Genomic DNA, 18,802 nt, shown 5'->3' on the forward strand with positions numbered 1-18,802 from the left:
GATAAAAAAATGGGCTCTACATTTTCCGTTTTAAAAAGGGTTTAGTTACTTCACCACTTTGAAGTGGAGTAGCACCATCTTGACCTGGCAAAGGTGTAGTACGAATTTCATATGAAGGGTACTAGTATGAATTTCATATAAATTTCATACTAGTATCTGGTACGAAAAAACACCCTGTATGATTCTCAGGCACGACCGATTAATGCAAGTAGTCCACCATTGAGTTTCATACTATGAATTACTGCAGTAGTACAGGATCATGTAAACTCAATCGTTGATGCCGTCGGAAGCATCTATTCACAAAAAATCTGTTTTCTCAAAATCCGGAAACCCAGATTCGCTGATTTTGTGCTCTCTGAAACTGAAACTTATTTCAGAGGGGTATGATATTTCATGAATTAAAACCTTCTAGAGCAAAAAGGTTAAATACAAATTCTACATGACGCAGAACTTGATAATACTTATTTAAGAAAACCTTGATATATTTATAAATTTCATGCGTCCGTCCACCTCAGCCAAGTACGGTAATATTTTAGCCAATGAAAAACATGCATGTTGCACGAATAGAGCTTGGCCAACCACTTACTATGAGTTGATATTAAAATGCCAATTCGAGTAGCATTTCTTGGAATCTTAGAAATACTAGTGCCAACTAAAGCTAGCGAGTCCCTGCTTCGAACATACGGCACTACCACAGCGCCAGGAATACGATCTGCGCCAAGGACGCCATTAATGCGGAATGTGGCCCAGCAGCAGCGCTGATTCAAGCAGCCTACTTTTTTCATGGGCCACCTGTATATTTGGTCTCACTTTTCGATCTAAGACAAAGAATCTTTAAGGCTCAAGACAAGGGCGGGCCAAGAGCGAGCCTAGCATCGCGCGTAGAGTCAATTGACACAGTTACAGCACAGTTACGCTTAAAAGATAATACGGCGGCCGCTTGTAGTGAGTGACCTTTGTCGCCCTTACAGTATCTCTAAGTAGACAGGTAAACAGCAGGCTGGAGATACATCAAAGCGCCGAGGACATACAGAACGGAGTTTACTGGCATTATAATATGTGTCAGCCCAAGCACGACAATAATGTTGTTTCCTCTGCCAGTGACGCATGGACAGAACGTTTTATCACAACAGACATATATTTGTTTTAGATTTAACTAACATCATGGTTAAATTAAAACAGAATCCGCGACTTTGTTAGTCCAACTAAGTACGAGAGCAAAGACTGATTTAGTACTTCGAAGTAGATAACTGCGAATGATCAAGCCAAAAATATTGTCATTTATAAGCAAATGGGGTACGTAAGAAACGAGCAAGCCGTCAAAACGCACTTTCGCTACGACCATTAAAACCTTCCGAAGCACTGCTCTCGAGGATTTAGCTCATAGCTTCTGCTCCTCCGACGTCATCACTGATGATTCTAATTACCCAAAATGGACTACAAGCAAAAATTCTTTAAGGAACTGGTTAGCGGCACCGAGTAAATTAGTACTTACACGAAACATTACAGTAGTACCTTCGTAATTTTGACGATAAAATACTGTCCGAGGTAAATTTCAACTCAGTTCTAAAAAAACAAGATTTCTGAAAAAGACACCCCCTCTCCCCCCTTTCTCCCATCCCCAATATCTATGAGCCTTTCATTCCAAAAAATTCCCGCGCACTACATCAGCCACGCGCCCCTCCTAAACTCTAATACGAGACGAAGACACACGACAGCTCTGAAGGTAAGCATGCATGTTCATGTAGATTAGAGGGGAAGGTAAGCTAAGAGCGTATTCTGTGGTTCTCATGTGTGCAATCAGAATGAGCGACAGTGAACCCGAGCGGCAAGTCCCTCCTGAAGTCTCGTGGCTCTGTTCCCCAGTTGATGTCGAGTGGCATGAGAGCTGGGATGCCTTCCGCAAATACATGGAGCGCTACCAAGAGGAGATACACCAGATCTTTCCACAGCGCACGTCTACGTCGGGTTCAAAAGAGAAATCGAGAAATTAAGGTGCGAGCAGACGTGAGTGTTAATGCGAAGGACCCAGATGATTCCGGCACGACTAACACAGCTACTGATGAGACGTCGGATCGATTGATCCCTGAGGAGCTCGAAAATTTCTGGATTAAGCTGGTCTGCACTCACGGGTGGAAGCGCAAGAGCCGTGGAAAGGGGATACGAAGGTCGTTTTTCGAGAAGACTACAGGCTGTAAGGCAAACATTAAGGCTGCTGTCGTATGGAACGATGAACACGACACGTTCATGGTACGCGTCACTGACTTTGACGTCAGACACAACCACAATGTGTCTCGCGCTACATTTGAGAACCATGTGTCGAACCGTCGCGTGGAGGATCCGGACATACTGGCATTCGTGGATGAACTCCAAGCTGCTGGTTCTAAGCCGAAGCTAATTATGCAGTTCCTGCGAAAGAAGACAGGTGGGTGCGCTTAACTCAACCCAGAATTATATATAGTGACTGATAGCTTTCTTGTTTTGGACTCCATGTAGGAAAAAATGTGGTGCTTCGAGATGTACACAACATGGTGGCGAGGATGAAGGAGAGACGAAGGGGAGGTGCGACTACTGAAGAACGGCTGGAGACTGTCTTGCGAGGGATTTGCGAATGTCGTGGAACCCGAGCAACCGTTTACGTCGACGAATCCAAAACTGCACAGACCATCGCGTTGCAGACGAGACAAATGCGACGCTGGTTCAAGGCTTTTCCTGAAGTGATGCTCATTGACGCGACGCATAACACCAACGAATCGCGCTACAAGCTCTTCTCGTTCATGGTTAACGATGTGTACGGACATGTAAGTAAATGTACCTGACGTTGCATCCTATGTGCCTCTAGTTACACTTTTACTGTTTGCGTAGCTTCAGCTACAGCATGTACTTGATATGTACAAATTCTTACTTATGAGCTCTTAACGTAATGCTAGGGTCAATACGTACACCACAGTCTCATGGAGAACGAAAGTGCAGAGTGTCTTTCAGATGCTATCGGGTCGTTCAAGTTTAACAACTCTTCGTGGGAGCAAGTCAGGGTAATTGTGATTGACAAGGACATGGGTGAATTGGGATTACTAGAAATGGAGTTCCCTGGCGTGAAAGTGATTCTGTGTCACTTCCATTTGAAGAAGTATATTTGGACCGAGCTGGCAAAGAGCGAGTATGGAGGCCCGTCCAGCTTCGACAAAGACCAAGTTGAAGATGCTATCGATATGATGCGGCTGGCGGTTTCTACGGATGAGTACGTCAAGTATCTGAAGTATCTATACTTCTTGCTGGAAGGTGTTCGTCTTAAACGTGAAGACCCTGTACCTGTGCCTACGCATCCATTTTTGAAGTCCTTCATGAAGAACTGGGATTCGATGAAAGAACGATGGGCGCTGTACGCACGTTCGGATGTTCCACATCTAGGCAACTACACCAAAAATAGGTACAATTTCTTGCGCTATAGGTTCTAGACTCACCTTTAACTGTGTTTTTGGCTGGTGGTTTGGTGGTCTGTAGGCTTGAAACATCATGGGGTCATATCAAAGAGGTTCTGAAGCCGGAGATGGCGCTGGATGAGTGCGTAGATACGCTGATGTTCTTGCAAGCAGTAGTAGAGATGGAGTACGGAAAGAAAATTACAGACGTGGGCCAGATGCGTTATGATGGTGCAGATGAACAGCTAGCGCGCGAAGTCAGCCCGTATGCGTACCGGCTTGTTGAAGAGCAGTATTGGGCGTCTAAGGATCGCAAGACAAGTTACGGCGTGGAGGAAATACATTCCAGCCTGTTTGTCCTGACCGGAGGTGGCCACACCAGTACATGCTATCATGTCGACACTACGGTAAGTTTGTCACCCGTTCTGGCCCGTGTAAACCCTAACGTACGTCGCTGTTATTGCGTGCCTTTAGAGATATCACTGCTCATGTGTATTCATGAAGACGATGTTGCTTCCATGCCGGCACGTCATGTATTGGCGTCTTTTACGTGGAAAACAGGCAATTCCTATTCGGTACATTGCACCCCGTTGGAGGTTGTCGTGCAAGCTGAATCAACCTGCGCCAGAAGAAGACGTACCAGACAAAACAGTTGCGTGCACAACCTTCCAAGTCCGTGACTCTGCTATGACAGCAAGGCGCCATCACGTTTTAAATGGGACGACGAAGTACAAGCACGCTCTCGAGTGTGGAAAGAGTATTGCAGACATTATGAGCAGGAACGGAACGTTTGTATTTGAAGAAATGATGAACGCCTTGGAGAAATTTGAAGACATTATCAAGGACGGTGTTGCACCATTTGTTGGTCGAGAAGGTGAATGGGTAGACCCGCTTTCACAGCTATCGTCGCTGACATTTTCGCCTACGTTAAATACCAATGCTGTTGAACCAAAGGATGCTGTGATGAAAAGCGATACCGAAGATGAAGAAAAAAACAAGAGCACTTCCACAGCAAACCCGGACGATGACGAACCTCCGACTCAACAGAGCGCACCTCTAGCTACAATGCAATGTGCTACAGCTACAATGCAAGAGCCTACAGTTACACCGTGTGTGACTAGAGGTACTTCCCACGTGACTTTGACCCCTACTGCTGCACAAGAACCACTGTGTGTAACTAGAGGCAATTCCTGTGTGACTTTAACCACCCCAGAGGTGGATGCAGCAAGTATGTCTGATTTCAAACAAAATCCAAGCCAGTCCAAGCGCCAGCACATTAGCAGCAGTTCGTCAGAATCCTCGCAGTCTGGGTCATTTGTGATAACAAAGAGCGCAAAAAGTCGGGGACGTCCCCAAGTCAGAAAGAAGCAAAGAAAAGCAGAAAAGAAGCAGAGGATCGAGAATAGCAAGAAGAAGGCTTCCAAGTTGGTACAAGGGACGCTGGCACCAGTTTTAAGCGTACGGAACATTGCTAAACTGTTGGACAACAACTAGACCTATGAAGACGCCAAGAAGGTGCTACCCAATCTCACTATTCGAGCTGTTCCAAAGACCAAGAAGGCGAATGCTGGTATTTATCTTGAGGATGAGTGCATCTGTGACGTCAGATTTGTGTTTCCAAAACAATTTGTGGAAAAATGCCTGGCTGCGGTCGCAGCGTTTCGAAAAGGCTTGATTGAAACTGTCGATGACGACACTATTGGTGTAAGAGTTCCTCGGAGTCAGCAGCGATCCGACAGAACGGAAAGTTATTATCAGGCGGATTCTTCTGAAGGGTGGCCGCGAAACTTCGTTCGGTAGTGTGCCCTATAACGGACTACTAACGCTTCGAGAAAATATGTGGATGGATGATTCATGCATGGGGCATGTGATTGCTCTACTCCAACGAGAACACCCGGATGTTGGCATCGTTAACCCGATCTTCAATCGTTTCCACGATAAACACGCCCGGCTCAGGGCTATTAATGCAGGCAAGCCTTTCAAGAAAACGAACCAGATCATTCTGTTGCCGCTACACACAGACAACAACCACTGGTGTGGAGCAGTTTTCGATTATCGCAGCGAACGTCGAGGAGTCCTGGTGTTCGACCCCTTGCAAGACCCCAAGTCAAATATTACGCCAAATGCGAAGAACTACTGAAAGACGTGTTTTTAGAAGGTGAAGACAGCTCCATACCCTTGCCGATTCAGAGAGTCACGAATGTACGCCAGCCGGACTTCTCAAGCTGTGGAGCAGCTGTTTTACTTTTCTTTAAGTGCTACCTCACCGGCATCGATATGCCGGAAAAGCTCAGCCATGCCTCAATGCGTTTTTTCAGGCTTCGGTACATGTTAAAGTGCCTGCAGTAGGCGAGTTAGAAAGTCGATAACATGAAGATAATGTACCCCTGTAGTTCGCATTGTGATGCCTCTGTCTGTTGATTCCAATGTGTGCGTGCTGCGGTGATACTGTTGAGCTGCGTAAAGTGAAAGATACTGGTCATGGTCTGCTCTACTCTAGCAGTACTCGTCAGGCAAATTCTCACTAAGTGCTTCGTACCTTCGGGTGACATTCATGCATTCCAGTTACATTACAGCAACACTTCATGCTACTAGTCGCGTGACTGGCTGTCGTCGCAAGCACCGATATCTCTAAAGATGATGAATTTTTTAATCTGTTATTTTTAAATTACCGTCATATATTTTCGCGTAGTACCTTTAGTACGTATCTCGGGACCAATTAACACGAAGTGGCTCGAGTCACTCACACAGTGTAACCCTAACATTCGCTTAAGTACGAGCTACTCGGTACCTCTAACATTGATCATTCTTTAATATCATTAATTAATCTTCCTTTGTAATGATTTTAGCTGAGTGCTCAAGAATGCTTGATTTTTTTCAGAAAATAGTGCGAGAGATCCACTGCTCCGGGCTACACGCCGAGCACTACAGCCCACCGCTTAGCGGCGGGTGCAAATGGTGTACAAAATGTTGGTCCTATTTTAAAAGCTATTTTTGGTCAGAGCACACAGTTTTTAGGTCTTTTGAGTCCATCCCTTGTAGGTATGTTCCTATCTCTAAGAAACTACAAGCCGAACCTTACTCGCCGGTAATGATGTTAAGAAGCAGGTTTCATTAGACTCCTAGGAAGTATTTAGCGATGATCGCACTATCTACTTCGTGTGTGGCAAACGTACGACTCATTTTTAAAATCTCGCTGTCACGGCTCGTACCTTTCTAAGGCTTCTTGCTTGTGAGTCCTCATCACATTCCGGCCGGGTGCAGGCTATTTTGAAAGCTGTTGTAGGCTTTTTGGTAGCTCTTTAAAATCTTCCAGTTCTTGTGGTCGACGTAAGGGAAAGTGATTTTTAGAATCTCCCGGACTTCTTCTGGTTTTCTGCCCGTGGCAAGCCAGCCCGGGAATTTGACCTTGTATAACGCCTTTCGAACAGATTCAGCAGCACTTTTGAGCCCTCTTGCTTCGCTGGCAGCTTCGTCGTCCTCAAGACTATCACCATGACGTCTTAGGAATCTCTTCTCGTGCTGGGTAGTCGGCGATTCTTCAGCGATGAATGGATGGTGAGTCTTGGAATTCGAGGCTGCGGCTATTGCAGTGCCACAAGCTGTCCCACAACATGCAACGAGTCCGATAAGAGCAACAATGGTGGCCAACCTCATCATGCTTCTTGGCAGTAGTCGTGAGATGGAGTTATAATAGCTGAAACGCAAATGAAGGAATAGCGATTCGCTACAAGTTGGGAACGGCAAATAGAGTCAGCGTGTTGACTGATATGAGACTACTGCATCTAAGCGTTAATAATTCTTGAAGGAGGGCAGGTCCCGGAAGGACTCCTGCGTGTAGTAATGTGATACTGTACATAGAGATAAGGTAAAACGTCCATAAACTATGATAGTACATGTATACGGACGTTTTACTGTGCAGAACAGTATGCATGCACGTGGTGTCCACATGCTTATTATTAGATTGGTCGCAAACATACCGATCAATCTAAGCATTAGTCGTATGTACAAGCAAGGGCATCTCCACCGGCATTTGCGTTAATTTACTAGCCGAGTGCCGCCGCTACGCGGCGGGAAAGAATGAATGTCGTTCCTTGTATTTTGCCTCCGTTCCGCTCGCCACGGGCTCGCTTCACTACTCGCACGGTAGGTTGGCAGATTTGGCTCAGGCGGGCCCAAAGGCCCGCAGGGTTGCAGAAGGTGCCGATTTGGGCCGCCTCGCTGCGCTCGGCAGCTTTTAGGCCAAGTGGAGCCACCTTCGCTGCGCTCGGCAGCCAGTAGGAATATTTAAATTATTTTATCCAATGATTTGTCCGGAAAAGCGTGACAGGCACGACAATTTAGTGTGACGGACAGACAGGTTGCTGCAGTGGATGTTTAAGATGCGTAAGTCTTTCCGGACCAAAAATATGAAATCGGGCTTTGCTCATACAAATGCACACCTAGAAAGTACAGATTCTGACCAGACTTATCCCGTGCACTTTCTTTTGTGTGAGCAAAGCCGTTTTTTTGTCACAAAATGCTTACGCAAAATTTGCGCAAAATTATGCGTAAACGTTTTGCATTTAATGCCGGTGGAGATGGAGCACGGCAGGAATTGGATCGCAAAACACAGACATTATACTGTACATTTCATGCGGTGGCTCGGTAGGTGGTCACCGTACAAGCGCATGGATAGCCAAGCCAGCACAAATTCATGTTTTCATACTATAAAACTCGGTTTCAGAGAGGCACCGTAAGATAATGTATATCACGATCCCCCCCCCAAAAAAAAAAAATAGTGTCAACTTGGTTTTTGTATTTTGATCCATCATCGGATTTTGACGTAGTAATCGAAGATAAACTGTCTTATGGTGAATGTCTAGCATTTAATTGGTGATTATTGTGCTATTTGCCTTCTAGCAGATCGCTAGGCCACTTCCAGATTCCCACTCTCCCTCCAAGCAGGAGAAGCCCAGCGGGCTAGATGCATACCATTCGCTCAGTGTGACGGGGTCACACAGCACCTTGCGCTAGAGGAAGTCATCTTCCGAGAGTATACAAACTCTCAGTGAACGGCAGTTCACAGGTCCCCTCTTTAGTTAAAGAGAGCGAAGTGACCTAAATAAGGTAGATTGTAAGCTGAGTATATTTATAGGTAGGTTAAGTTTGGGTTTAATACAAACTATAAGCTACCTATAGAAATGCAATGTCGTTTGTCCAATGGTTGGCTTTGAGCGACCTTGGTACCTTGTACCAAATATCCCGGTGTATGACGCGTCATACACCTGAAGTGTGAAGTGTCACACTTCATGTAACCAGAATACACTTAGGGCTACGTACCCCGTTACATCCTCCCCCACTTAGGTTCGGTTTACTGACCAATCAGAGTGAAGAGGTGTTCGTCACAAACTCTCATTCTCCAAGTCGAAAACCATCGACTTGGACGCGCGAGCGCGGCGGAGGCTCACTTCACAGTTAGAGCCTCGAGCAGCAACCTGTGCGCTCTTCGTCTAGGTCTCCACTTCGACCGTTATCATGCCTCGTGGCACTGCAAAGAGCGGTGCTAAGACACGCTCCAAGGCTGCTGCCGGTAAGGCGCAAGCCAAGAGCACTAAGCCTCGCGGCAAAGGCTCGGCACTCAAGGAGGCTACTCAGGTGGCCTCCGAGGCGATCCGTTCTTCGGGTGACGCGGCTGTGGACAAGCGCGCAAGCAAGCGCCGCAGTCCGTCGCCCTCATCTTCAGATAATCGTCCGAGCCCTCGGTTCGTGGAACGTGAGTTCAACTCGGGCAGTGAGGACGATACCGAGTCCGAGAGCACTCACGATGCTCCTGCGGGTTCTGTGGGAGGGCACAGCTCAGTGCCCAGTGAGCACAAAGATAACCGCGTGCAGTCGCTCGCTAGTGATCAGGGTGATCACAAGCCCAGCACTTCTGTGCGCTCTGAGAGTCCGGCCGTCAAGGCTAATGGGGCTCCCAAAGCCGGTGGCGATGAGGAAGAGAATCCTCGCAAACGTATCTCGCTTGCCGAGGGTCTTGCGCGTGCTAAAACCTCTAAAGCCGAAGGCGCCAAGCTCTCGAAGAAGCGCACAGCCTCTAAGTCTATACTCCGCGAGGAGAAGGAGACCCGACGCTCCTATCAGAGTATCTTCGACTCCTCCGATGAAGAGGAGGAGAAGGAGGAAGAAGAAGAGGAGGAGGGTGCTATCGTTGAGCCCCGGGAGGCCTCGAATGACCTCGACCAGCAGCAGGAGGAATTCCAAGCTGCCCAGCGTGTGCGTTGGGGGTTCGGTGGCGGCACCCGTCAGCCAGGGAGCTGCCATCTACTCAAGAGGGTATTGGCCTTCCGAGGAGAGCTCTGGGGCTGATCTCTTCTTAGAGCTTCTCGTCGCTCCTCGTGGCCTTGTGGGCGGCCACACTTCTAGGGGCATCTATGAACGAGCCCTTGTTCAGAAAGAACAGTTGTTCGTCGACAACTTAGAGGCTGCTCGGTGTGTGCTTCTCGCGCCACACCGCATTCCCCTTAAGGACTTCACGACTTGTCGTAAGAAGCCCGAGACCCGAGGTGGTCTCTATCCTCTTTAAGGATACCCCTGGGCTATACCCGAGAGCTGTCCCACGTGGAGTTCTTGTGAGGACATGTTCTGGGCGTGGGTGGAGACTCTTAAGTACCGACCCACGGAGTTACGGGAACTCCATGAAGATCAGCTGCTGTCCCGCATCCTAGACCAGCGTGATCTTCGTGTGAGGTTTGCCCACTTGATCAGCAAGCGTATGCTGCCAAGGGACATCCTGAAGCGCGCGGCTTCTAGCGCTCACGATGAGCGCGGGTACGGAATGTATTCATCGTCCGTACCCCGTTCGGACAAGAAGCCCCGGACTACTTATGAAGCTGCCGCCACTTCTGTTCCCAGATTGTGACAGCCTTCGGGCAGTCAATCAGGAGCCGTTCAATCGGCTCCCACGAGTTCTCGAAGTGGGCATAACCCCTCCACTTCACGAGGAGCTGTCGTTTACCGCGACGCCGTTGCTCCTGATTATCCCCTCCACATGGAAGAGGAACCTCTCCATTCCGGTCAAGCAGGGGCGGAGGTGCCCTCGTACGAGTACGAGTACTCGGCGCCTCCCGAAAGCCACTCTCGTCCGAGTGCTCCCGACTGCGTGTCCGACGCAGGGCCCTGAGGTTGACAGCCTCCGTCAACGTGTCCTCGTGCTTGAGATTGCACTTGGCCTTGGGACTGGCGGTGATGCTGCCGCCCAGGCCGGGAATCAGGGCGAGCTCGCTCGTCTTGCGGGCCGCCTGGGCCTGCTGGAGCGAGAGGTCGCGAGCCTGCACCTGCGGGTGGATCGCCGGGCCTCTTCGACCGATCTGGACGAGGCCTTTCGCATGATCCGACGGATCGAGGCTTTGTTGCCACGTCCGGAGCCGCCTGCGGCACACTTCCAGACGTACGCGTATGGTGCGTACCCGGCGTACTCAGCGTACTCGGCGTATGGCGCCGGGGTTCGTTCATATGGAGCCCCTCCGGTGTACGGTCTTGACCGCAGCCTTGCCGTCCCGACCGAGGCTTGGGTGCCTGCTCCGACGCCCTCGTCGACGACTGTGACCGGCCCTCGCTTCGGGGAGCTGGGTCAAGGGGGTCTGCGAGTCAGCAACCCCCTGCGGGTCAAAGTACCGCTTAAGACGTCCGACATAGAACGTCGGGTGCGTCGTCATTGACTTTGGAAGGTCGATGGTGTACGACGCACCATGTCTGGCCAGGACTGCAAAAGGTCCGATGAAGCGGTGCTTCAGCTTGTTGCTGCCGACAGAGCTGACAGTGTCAAGAGGTAGGTTCCTCGTGTCTAGCAACACTAAGCCCCCAACCTCAAATATACTTAAGTTTCCTCTTCCATGTTTGTCTGAGTACTCCTTTTGTTTATCTTGGGCCGCTGCCATGGCATCGCGGAATCTGCTGACAATGTTCAGCTTGGTATCCATAAAGGATTCCACCTGTTTCCGCAGCGAAACTGGTCTCACATCCGAGACCTGGGAGGAAAGGGCTTTTCGAGCCTCTCCTTCACTTAGAATAGAGGAGTCAGTGTCTCCTCAAAGAGTGAGAGGCACTCTGGGGTGGCGGAAGCCGTTCAAGTAGAACGGCGTGAGCCCCGTGGACGCGTGCACCGCGTTGTTGAGCGCAAACACCACAACTGGAAGCTGCTTCGACCACGTACGTGGTGCTGCCGCGCACACACTGCGCAGAGTGTCCTCGAGCACTCGATTGACGCGCTCTGTTGGGCCGTCTGTCTGCGGATGGTTCGCAGTGGACATCTGCAGACGAGTTCTCAGTAAAGGGAACAGCGTTTCCCAAAACGCAGCAGTGAACCTCTCGGTCCGAGACAATCGTCTCCGGGAGACCGTGATAGCGGAACACGCCATCGACGAACAGCCTTGCGGTTTGTTCGCCCGTAACAGTGACGGGAACTGGAGCAAGATGTACCATCTTGCTCAGCCGACACACGAACACCAAAATCCCGGTGCTGCCGTGTCCGTCGGCGGGAAGCCCAAAGATGAAGTCAAGACTCGTCGACTTCCAACAGTCAGCCACTACGGGCAGGCTCTGTAGTGGGGCCGAAGAGTGCCCTGCGGGTTTGACCCGCTGACATGTTTCGCATGTCTTAACGTACCGGGCGACCCACGTGTACATGTGGGTCCATCGGAAGGACTGAGAGACCGACAGAAAGGTCTTCTCGCGGCCCAAGTGGCCGCTGGAGGGCGCGTCATGCGCCTCCGCGAGGATATCGAACTTCAGATCCTCGTCGTTGGGTACGACCACCCGTGGAGGATCAGTGGGCTCCACCCGGTAATAGAGGAGGCCCTCCTTCAACTCATATTGGTGGAGCCGTGAGCGCTGTCGCGACGAGAGCCAGTCGGACTTCGCGCTCGTTCCGGCCATAAGAAACTTGACGATAGGCGCGACAGCCTCATCGTCCCGATACGCCATGCGTATCCGATCATATAGATCCGTTGTCACCCGCGTGATGTGGGGCCAACTCATAGTCAGGACGCCGAGAGAGGGCGTCCGCAAGCACGTTGAGCTTGCCCGGCTTGTATTCGACGCGGAAGTTGTATTCCGCGAAGAAGGACAGCCACCTCGCCATCCTTTGGGAGAGGTGAGGCGAGTTAGTCGCCGTCCTCAAGGACGCGTGGTCTGTGTAGATCACAAAGGGCCTAGAGCCCAGAAGGTGAACACGAAACGTCACAAGGGCGTAATTCATTGCCAGGAGCTCCTTGTCGTGGACAGGGTAGTTCCGCTCGGCAGCTTTGAGCTGCCTGGACTGGAATGAGATGACTCGTTCGTGTCCAGCCGTGTCGGCCTGCAGCAATGCACATCCGTTGGCGTAATCGTAGGCATCGCAGACGACGCTAAACGGCTTCGTCTCGTCCGGCAGGGCCAGGACAGGGGCCTCTTAGAGACTGACCTTGATGCTATCAAAAGCATCTTGGTGCTCCTGCTCCCAGCGCTAGTCGACGTCCTTCTGAAGGAGGCTTGACAAGGACTTAGCGGAGCCCGCGTACCCTGCGCTGTACTTGTGCAGGTAGTTGGCCAAGCCCAACCACTTTCGAAGATCCTTCTGGGATCGGGGCGTCGACCATGCAGCTATGGTCTTGACCTTGTCTGGGTCAGCCCGAACGCCCACGTTGCTTACGAAGCAACCGAGAACTTTAATCTCTGGTGACGCAAAAACGCACTTGTCGATGTTGGCGTAGAGCTTGCTCGCTCGCATTACGTCCAACACTCGACGGAGGTGTCCTAGATGCACCTCCATGGCCGTCTTGCCTCCCTCAGCACGGCTATGGACGAATATGTCGTCGAAGTACGTCTGTACGAAGGTACGCAAAGGGCGGAACAATTGCGTCACCAGGCGATTGAACGTCGCCGGGGCGTTCGACAAGCCCTGCGGCATGACGAGCTACTCCCAAAGCATGCCGCTAGGAGTGCTTACCGCGGTGAGCGGGATGTCGCTCTCTCGCATCAGGATTTGGTAGTATCCGTCTACCAAATCCAGCGCACTGTACAGTACGCTCCCGGCCATGTTGTTCAACAACACGTCCTTTCGTGGGATTGGTGTTTGGGCCGGCACCGTTGCGTTGCTCAGTTTGTTATATGCGTGAGCCAGACGCCACTTTCCGTTCGGCTTACGAACGCAGAAAGTCGGCGTCGAGTGCGGGGATTTCGACTCCCGCACCATGCCTGCCTTCGCTTTCGCGGCGAAGAAGGCATCAATGACCTCGCACTGTTCGCGCGGGAGAGGCCATTGCCTCGTGACACAATACTTTGTGCCGGGCACGAGACCAATCTCGTGCCGTACGCCTCGATCCGGTGGGAGTTGGGTCGGTGGGTGTTTGCTCACCACGTCCGCATACTCTGTCACCAAAGGATACACCGCATCCTTGGGGTTCTTAAGAATCTCAAACCCAAGCGCGCCTGACGCTGCTTGTTCAGGTCTTCCAGGACGTTCTCGTCCAAAACTGAGGAGGCGTTCAGCTCCTCCCGAGTGGTCTCAGGTCTCATAAGTACCATCTCAGCGATCTCTCCAGCCTTGAAGTTGGTCAGGAAAGCCTCAGCCGTCATTTCCTCGAGGTTCAGTATCTCTGCAACCTCTGGCAACGGTTCCAAGTGGACACCAGATGCCTTGACGGGTAAGCCGGTCTCGCCATCGAAGATGTGACAACACTCTTCCACCGGCCTTGTCGGAGGAGCCCGGGCCCTGGGCTCCGAGTCGCTTGAAGCGACGTCGATCGGAACGAAGTTCGGATCCGACTTGAGGCGGCGGCGGCGTCGTCGACGACGGCGACTGTGACGGGGAGCTTTGCTGCCCACGTCTAGGGATGTCGTCGCTACGACATCCGAGGCACTCGTGGCCTCGTGTGGTACTGTGGTACCTACACAGGAAGCGTGTTCGACGCCTTCCTCTTCTCTTAAGGTCTGGGCGACCGCGTGTGGCACTGTGTTACCCACACAGGAAGCGCGTTCAACGCCTTTCTCTTCAGTTAAGGTCTGGGCGACCGCGTGTGGCACTGTGTTACCCACACAGGAAGCGTATCCGACGTCTTCCTCTTCAGTTATGGTCTGGGCGACCGTGAGTGGAACTCTGTTACCCCCTCTGAACACGCTGTTCTCAGTGTTCGTGACAGCTGCAGCTGTCTGCGGAACTAAGTTACCCGCCTGTGGACCTAAGTTACCCACTTGGCCAGCGCCTCTTCTGGGCGCGGCCACCATCAAAACATCCTCGGAGTCGTCATATACGTCGACGACTCCCAAGCATCTGCCGGATGCTTTGGTACCCTGGCAGCCCTCGCGGGCGCCCCGGGTCCTGACAGAGGTGGGAACATGACTCACCAATGCTCTGTCGGACTGCGCAGGGCGGCTGGCACCGATTGCCTTGCCTCGCCAGTCGATCCAGGGCTCGTGCCTCTCAAGCCAGGGCATGCCCAGGATCATATCATATGGATCCATATCGAGAACAGTGAACTGTTCGAGGCTGTCAAAGTCTTCAAACTTGACGGCCAGATCCACTTGGACGTTGGGGACAGTGACGACCTTCCCGTCGGCCAGTCGCACTGACACCGTCCCGTTGCCCTTGCTTTCTCTCAAAGCATCGGACAACTTGTTGCTGTTGCGAGCAGCCGTCTGGCGGCGTGCGAAATTCCTCGACGCCCCACAATCGATCAAGATTCAAAAGGGATGATCGTATCCCCGTACACATCCGTGTACTACGAGCAACCCGCCGCTGCTCTTCGCCGATTCGAGAGTGCGAAGACTCTCAGGGGCTAAGTCCCCGTGGTACGCGCCACCCGCGCACCCATCACGAAGACTTAGTTCTTCCTCAGTAGGGCACCCCGCCCCTACTGATTCCCGGCGTTCCCCTGTCCCCGGGATCCTGGCTTCTGCCAGCGACCCTTGAGGACGGGCTTGGGGAAGGACCGTCTGCGGAGTCTTTCCGCGGGACAGTCGCGCTTGAAGTGGCCCATCTTCCCGCAGCCGAAGCAGAGGATGTCACGCTGTTCGGCGGACCCGAGTTCCATGGGAACTGGTCCGTTGGGGCTTGTTCGACCGGGAGCCGACAAGGAACTACCGGGCCACGCTGAGGCCGGCGTACGCGCCTGGCGATGGCTGTACGCTTCTTGAAGAGCCACTTGTATCGCCTCTTCAAGGGTGCTTGACTGCACCCGGAACAGCTAAGCCCACTCGAAGGCCGTCCATGAACACAGTCATCTTGATGTGTTTTGAGTGGGTTTCCCACTAGAGACGCCGTGACCTCCCGTATCTCTTGCACATACTCGTGCAGCTCGCGCCTTTTCTTGTTTACACGCGAGGAAGCGCGAACGCTGGCGGTACTCGTAGTTCGCCGGGAGGAACGCGGCTCGGAGCTGTTCGCACAGCTGAGCCCAGGATGTGAAACATCCAGGGGATGTTGCTTCCCGTGTGCTCACCCAACTCTTAGCACGGCCGCTAAGGTTGGAGAGTGCAAAAGCAACACGCAGTTGCTCGGTCGAGATCAGAGCCGCGTCCATCGCGAGCTCTACTTCTCGGACCCAGAAGTGAAGGTTCTCGCCTTCCTTCCCTTCATACGACTTAACCTTCAGCCGTATTGGCTTCGGGTGAGGCGGATTTGCTTCCGCCGCCGGAGCCTGCAGGTTCTCCCGCACATGCGCGATGAGGCCCTGCTCGTACGCGTCGAATGCATTGACGCGCTCGAGCTGCTCAGCCGGTGTTGACACCACCAGGCTCTGCAGGGCCTCCATCCCGAAGATGCCTGCCATCTTCCGAACCGACTCGAACTGAGAGTCGTTCATATGGGAGAAGTCGTTCCTATCCATGGCAACGAGCTTCGGAGAGGTTCAGGTAGTCTACCCGCGGTGGCGTGGATTGACTACGAGTGCTACCAAGTGTGACGGGGTCACACAGCACCTTGCGCTAGAGGAAGTTATCTTCCGAGAGTATACAAACTCTCAGTGAACGGCAGTTCACAGGTCCCCTCTTTAGTTAAAGAGAGCGAAGTGACCTAAATAAGGTAGATTGTAAACTGAGTATATTTATAGGTAGGTTAAGTTTGGGTTTAATACATACTATAAGTTACCTGTAGAAATGCAATGTCGTTTGTCCAATGGTTGTCTTTGAACGACCTTGGTACCTTGTACCAAATATCCCGGTGTATGACGTGTCATACACCTGAAGTGTGAAGTGTCACACTTCATGTAGCCAGGGTACACTTAGGGCTACGTACCCCGTTACACTCAGCTACGAGTGGTACCCCTAGCGCTACTACTGGCACCTCAGCGGCTACCCTCAACGCAGCTAATGTCCAAGGTGGCGGCCTGTGCGCTGACAACGCTCGGCCGGCTTGCACGTCGTCAAGGACCCAAATAGCATATCAAAGCTACCGCCGTGGCACCAAATCCTGAATTAGAACATCGCAGGATCAGCCGGAATGCTTACTCGTGAGAGAGGTGAAGCTTAAGGGACAGCTCAATATGGACATGTTTACTCCAGAGCACTTCGAAGGGTTTTTACTGACTAAGATGAGCGACCCTATTCGATGCCTAAAGGTCACGACGCTTAGAGGATATAGAAGTGCTATAAAGAACATTTATAGACAGAGACTAGTGCCATTGTCAGCGGAGTATGCAGACGACTTAACCCCTCAGTTACCAGAAGATCCGTGTTGGAACCGCCTATTTTACGTCGTAAGTTACGACTTTATTTTAGTATATTTATTTGTATGAATGTGTCTTTTCCACACTGGATTCCCGCTATAAACTGTCAGAGGATATTCTGAGCTACGTCGTATGAGTTACGACATTATGAGCACGTCGTATCACGAAAAGCAATAACTTACGACGTTCAAGTATTGTTTTTGTCGAAGCAGATGCCTATTTACACATCCGTAGAGATCCTCGTACAACAGAGAAAGAGCTACATTTACATAAACTAAGTGCTGTCCAAACGCATTCAAACGATTGCCGATTGCTGAGCTGGCTGATCCTCTTCATTGTCGGCCTCGCCGTCTTGTTGACAGAGCAGCTCACGCCGAGTTGGTTTTCGAGTACCAGCCTTGGCTGATCGTCGCAAGACGACTCGCTTGCCGAGCGATGCTGGGATGGAAGCCCCACTGTCAAAGTCTTCGTGCCAAATCTGATAGCATGTTTTGCGCACGCCTCCGTAGCTATGGCGCGACTTGGGGCAGAGGAAGCACTTTGCGTCTGCGTGTGAGCAATCCTCACAATAATAGATCGTTTGAAAGGATTTTTTTCGATCGCCTCGTAGAAGAGCGCATACTTTGCAAGAGCGTTGCCGGCGCTTTTGGGTGCCTGAAACGGTGACCCAGTCGTTAAACTGGATGTGTTTGTGACCGTCTAGTCGGCGGCGCTTGCGAGAGCGAGCCATAGGAGAAGGTGTAGGAGCAGTAGCTTCAATGAAGTCGTCGGCATTGAGTTGCATCAATTGCTTATGAAGTAGAAGATACCATTCTCCACGATCTTTTGGTACCAGCCTCTTGATCCGGCATGTTTCCTTATGTGTGAGATACGCATTGACGAGTGCCATGTCCATGAAACCCATGAACAGTGACTTGTAATACTTCCTGAAACGAAAAGCCGTTTGGATTGAATAGGACTGCAGGCGAAGTTGATCATGTACATCAACTCCGCCCATCCAGTGTTGGTAATCAGTAACTAACTTTGAGCATTTGACGCAAGACGGCCCGACCATCTTGACGTTACGACGAATAGAGTCCTCTGCCATGACCGGACCCGTGGCCAGGTAGTGGACCGGCTTTCGGTCCCACCAGTGGCAAGCTATCATGGTCGGTATAGCAGTGGAGCGAGAGAACGCAAAAGTACCACGCTCAATCGCTCGAGGACGTGTTTTACGCTTCTCAATAACTTGCTTGTCGAACCCCAGTCTGTTGACCATGATCGTTCCCACCACGTAGATACCCATCGATAGAAGCTGAATAGCCAGTGGGATAGACGAGTAAAATTGATCGATCACTACCAATCGAAACCCTTGTGATCGATCTCCCAGGACGGCTTTCATGTTTCGAATAACTGCAGCAGCCCCCGTCTTGTCGTCGACTGCTTGCTGATCACCATCCTCGGTCTCACGCTTTCCGACGTACACCTCGAATCTATAGTAGTAAGTTACGACGTAATAAATATCGTATTACAATTCAAGCCGTAAGTTACGACATAATTTTTAAACGAAACAAACTTACCGGTGGCAGTATGCACTCACAGAATCGCAAGTCATAAACAACTTGGTTCCGTATCGATGGGGCTTGTCGGGCATAAACATCCGCGTGGTGTTGCGCTTGGACGTGGCTGGTAGTACGCCTTCGTCAAACGAGAACTTAC

The 18,802-nt window shown here is 51.2% G+C and overlaps 1 protein-coding gene across 1 annotated transcript; it reads right to left on the minus strand.

Annotated features, from left to right (window-relative positions):
* Positions 1-6,665: 6,665 nt before the first annotated feature.
* PITG_05146 (secreted RxLR effector peptide protein, putative) lies at positions 6,666-7,079 on the minus strand (the record flags this gene model as incomplete). Its single annotated transcript, XM_002998796.1, has 1 exon — positions 6,666-7,079. The coding sequence occupies one exon, from the start codon at positions 7,077-7,079 to the stop codon at positions 6,666-6,668; it is 414 nt and encodes a 137-aa protein (XP_002998842.1).
* Between the last annotated feature and the right edge of the window lie 11,723 nt (positions 7,080-18,802).

Source organism: Phytophthora infestans, genomic scaffold, assembly GCF_000142945.1.
Source record: "Phytophthora infestans T30-4 supercont1.7 genomic scaffold, whole genome shotgun sequence".
Lineage (NCBI taxonomy): Eukaryota > Oomycota > Peronosporomycetes > Peronosporales > Peronosporaceae > Phytophthora > Phytophthora infestans.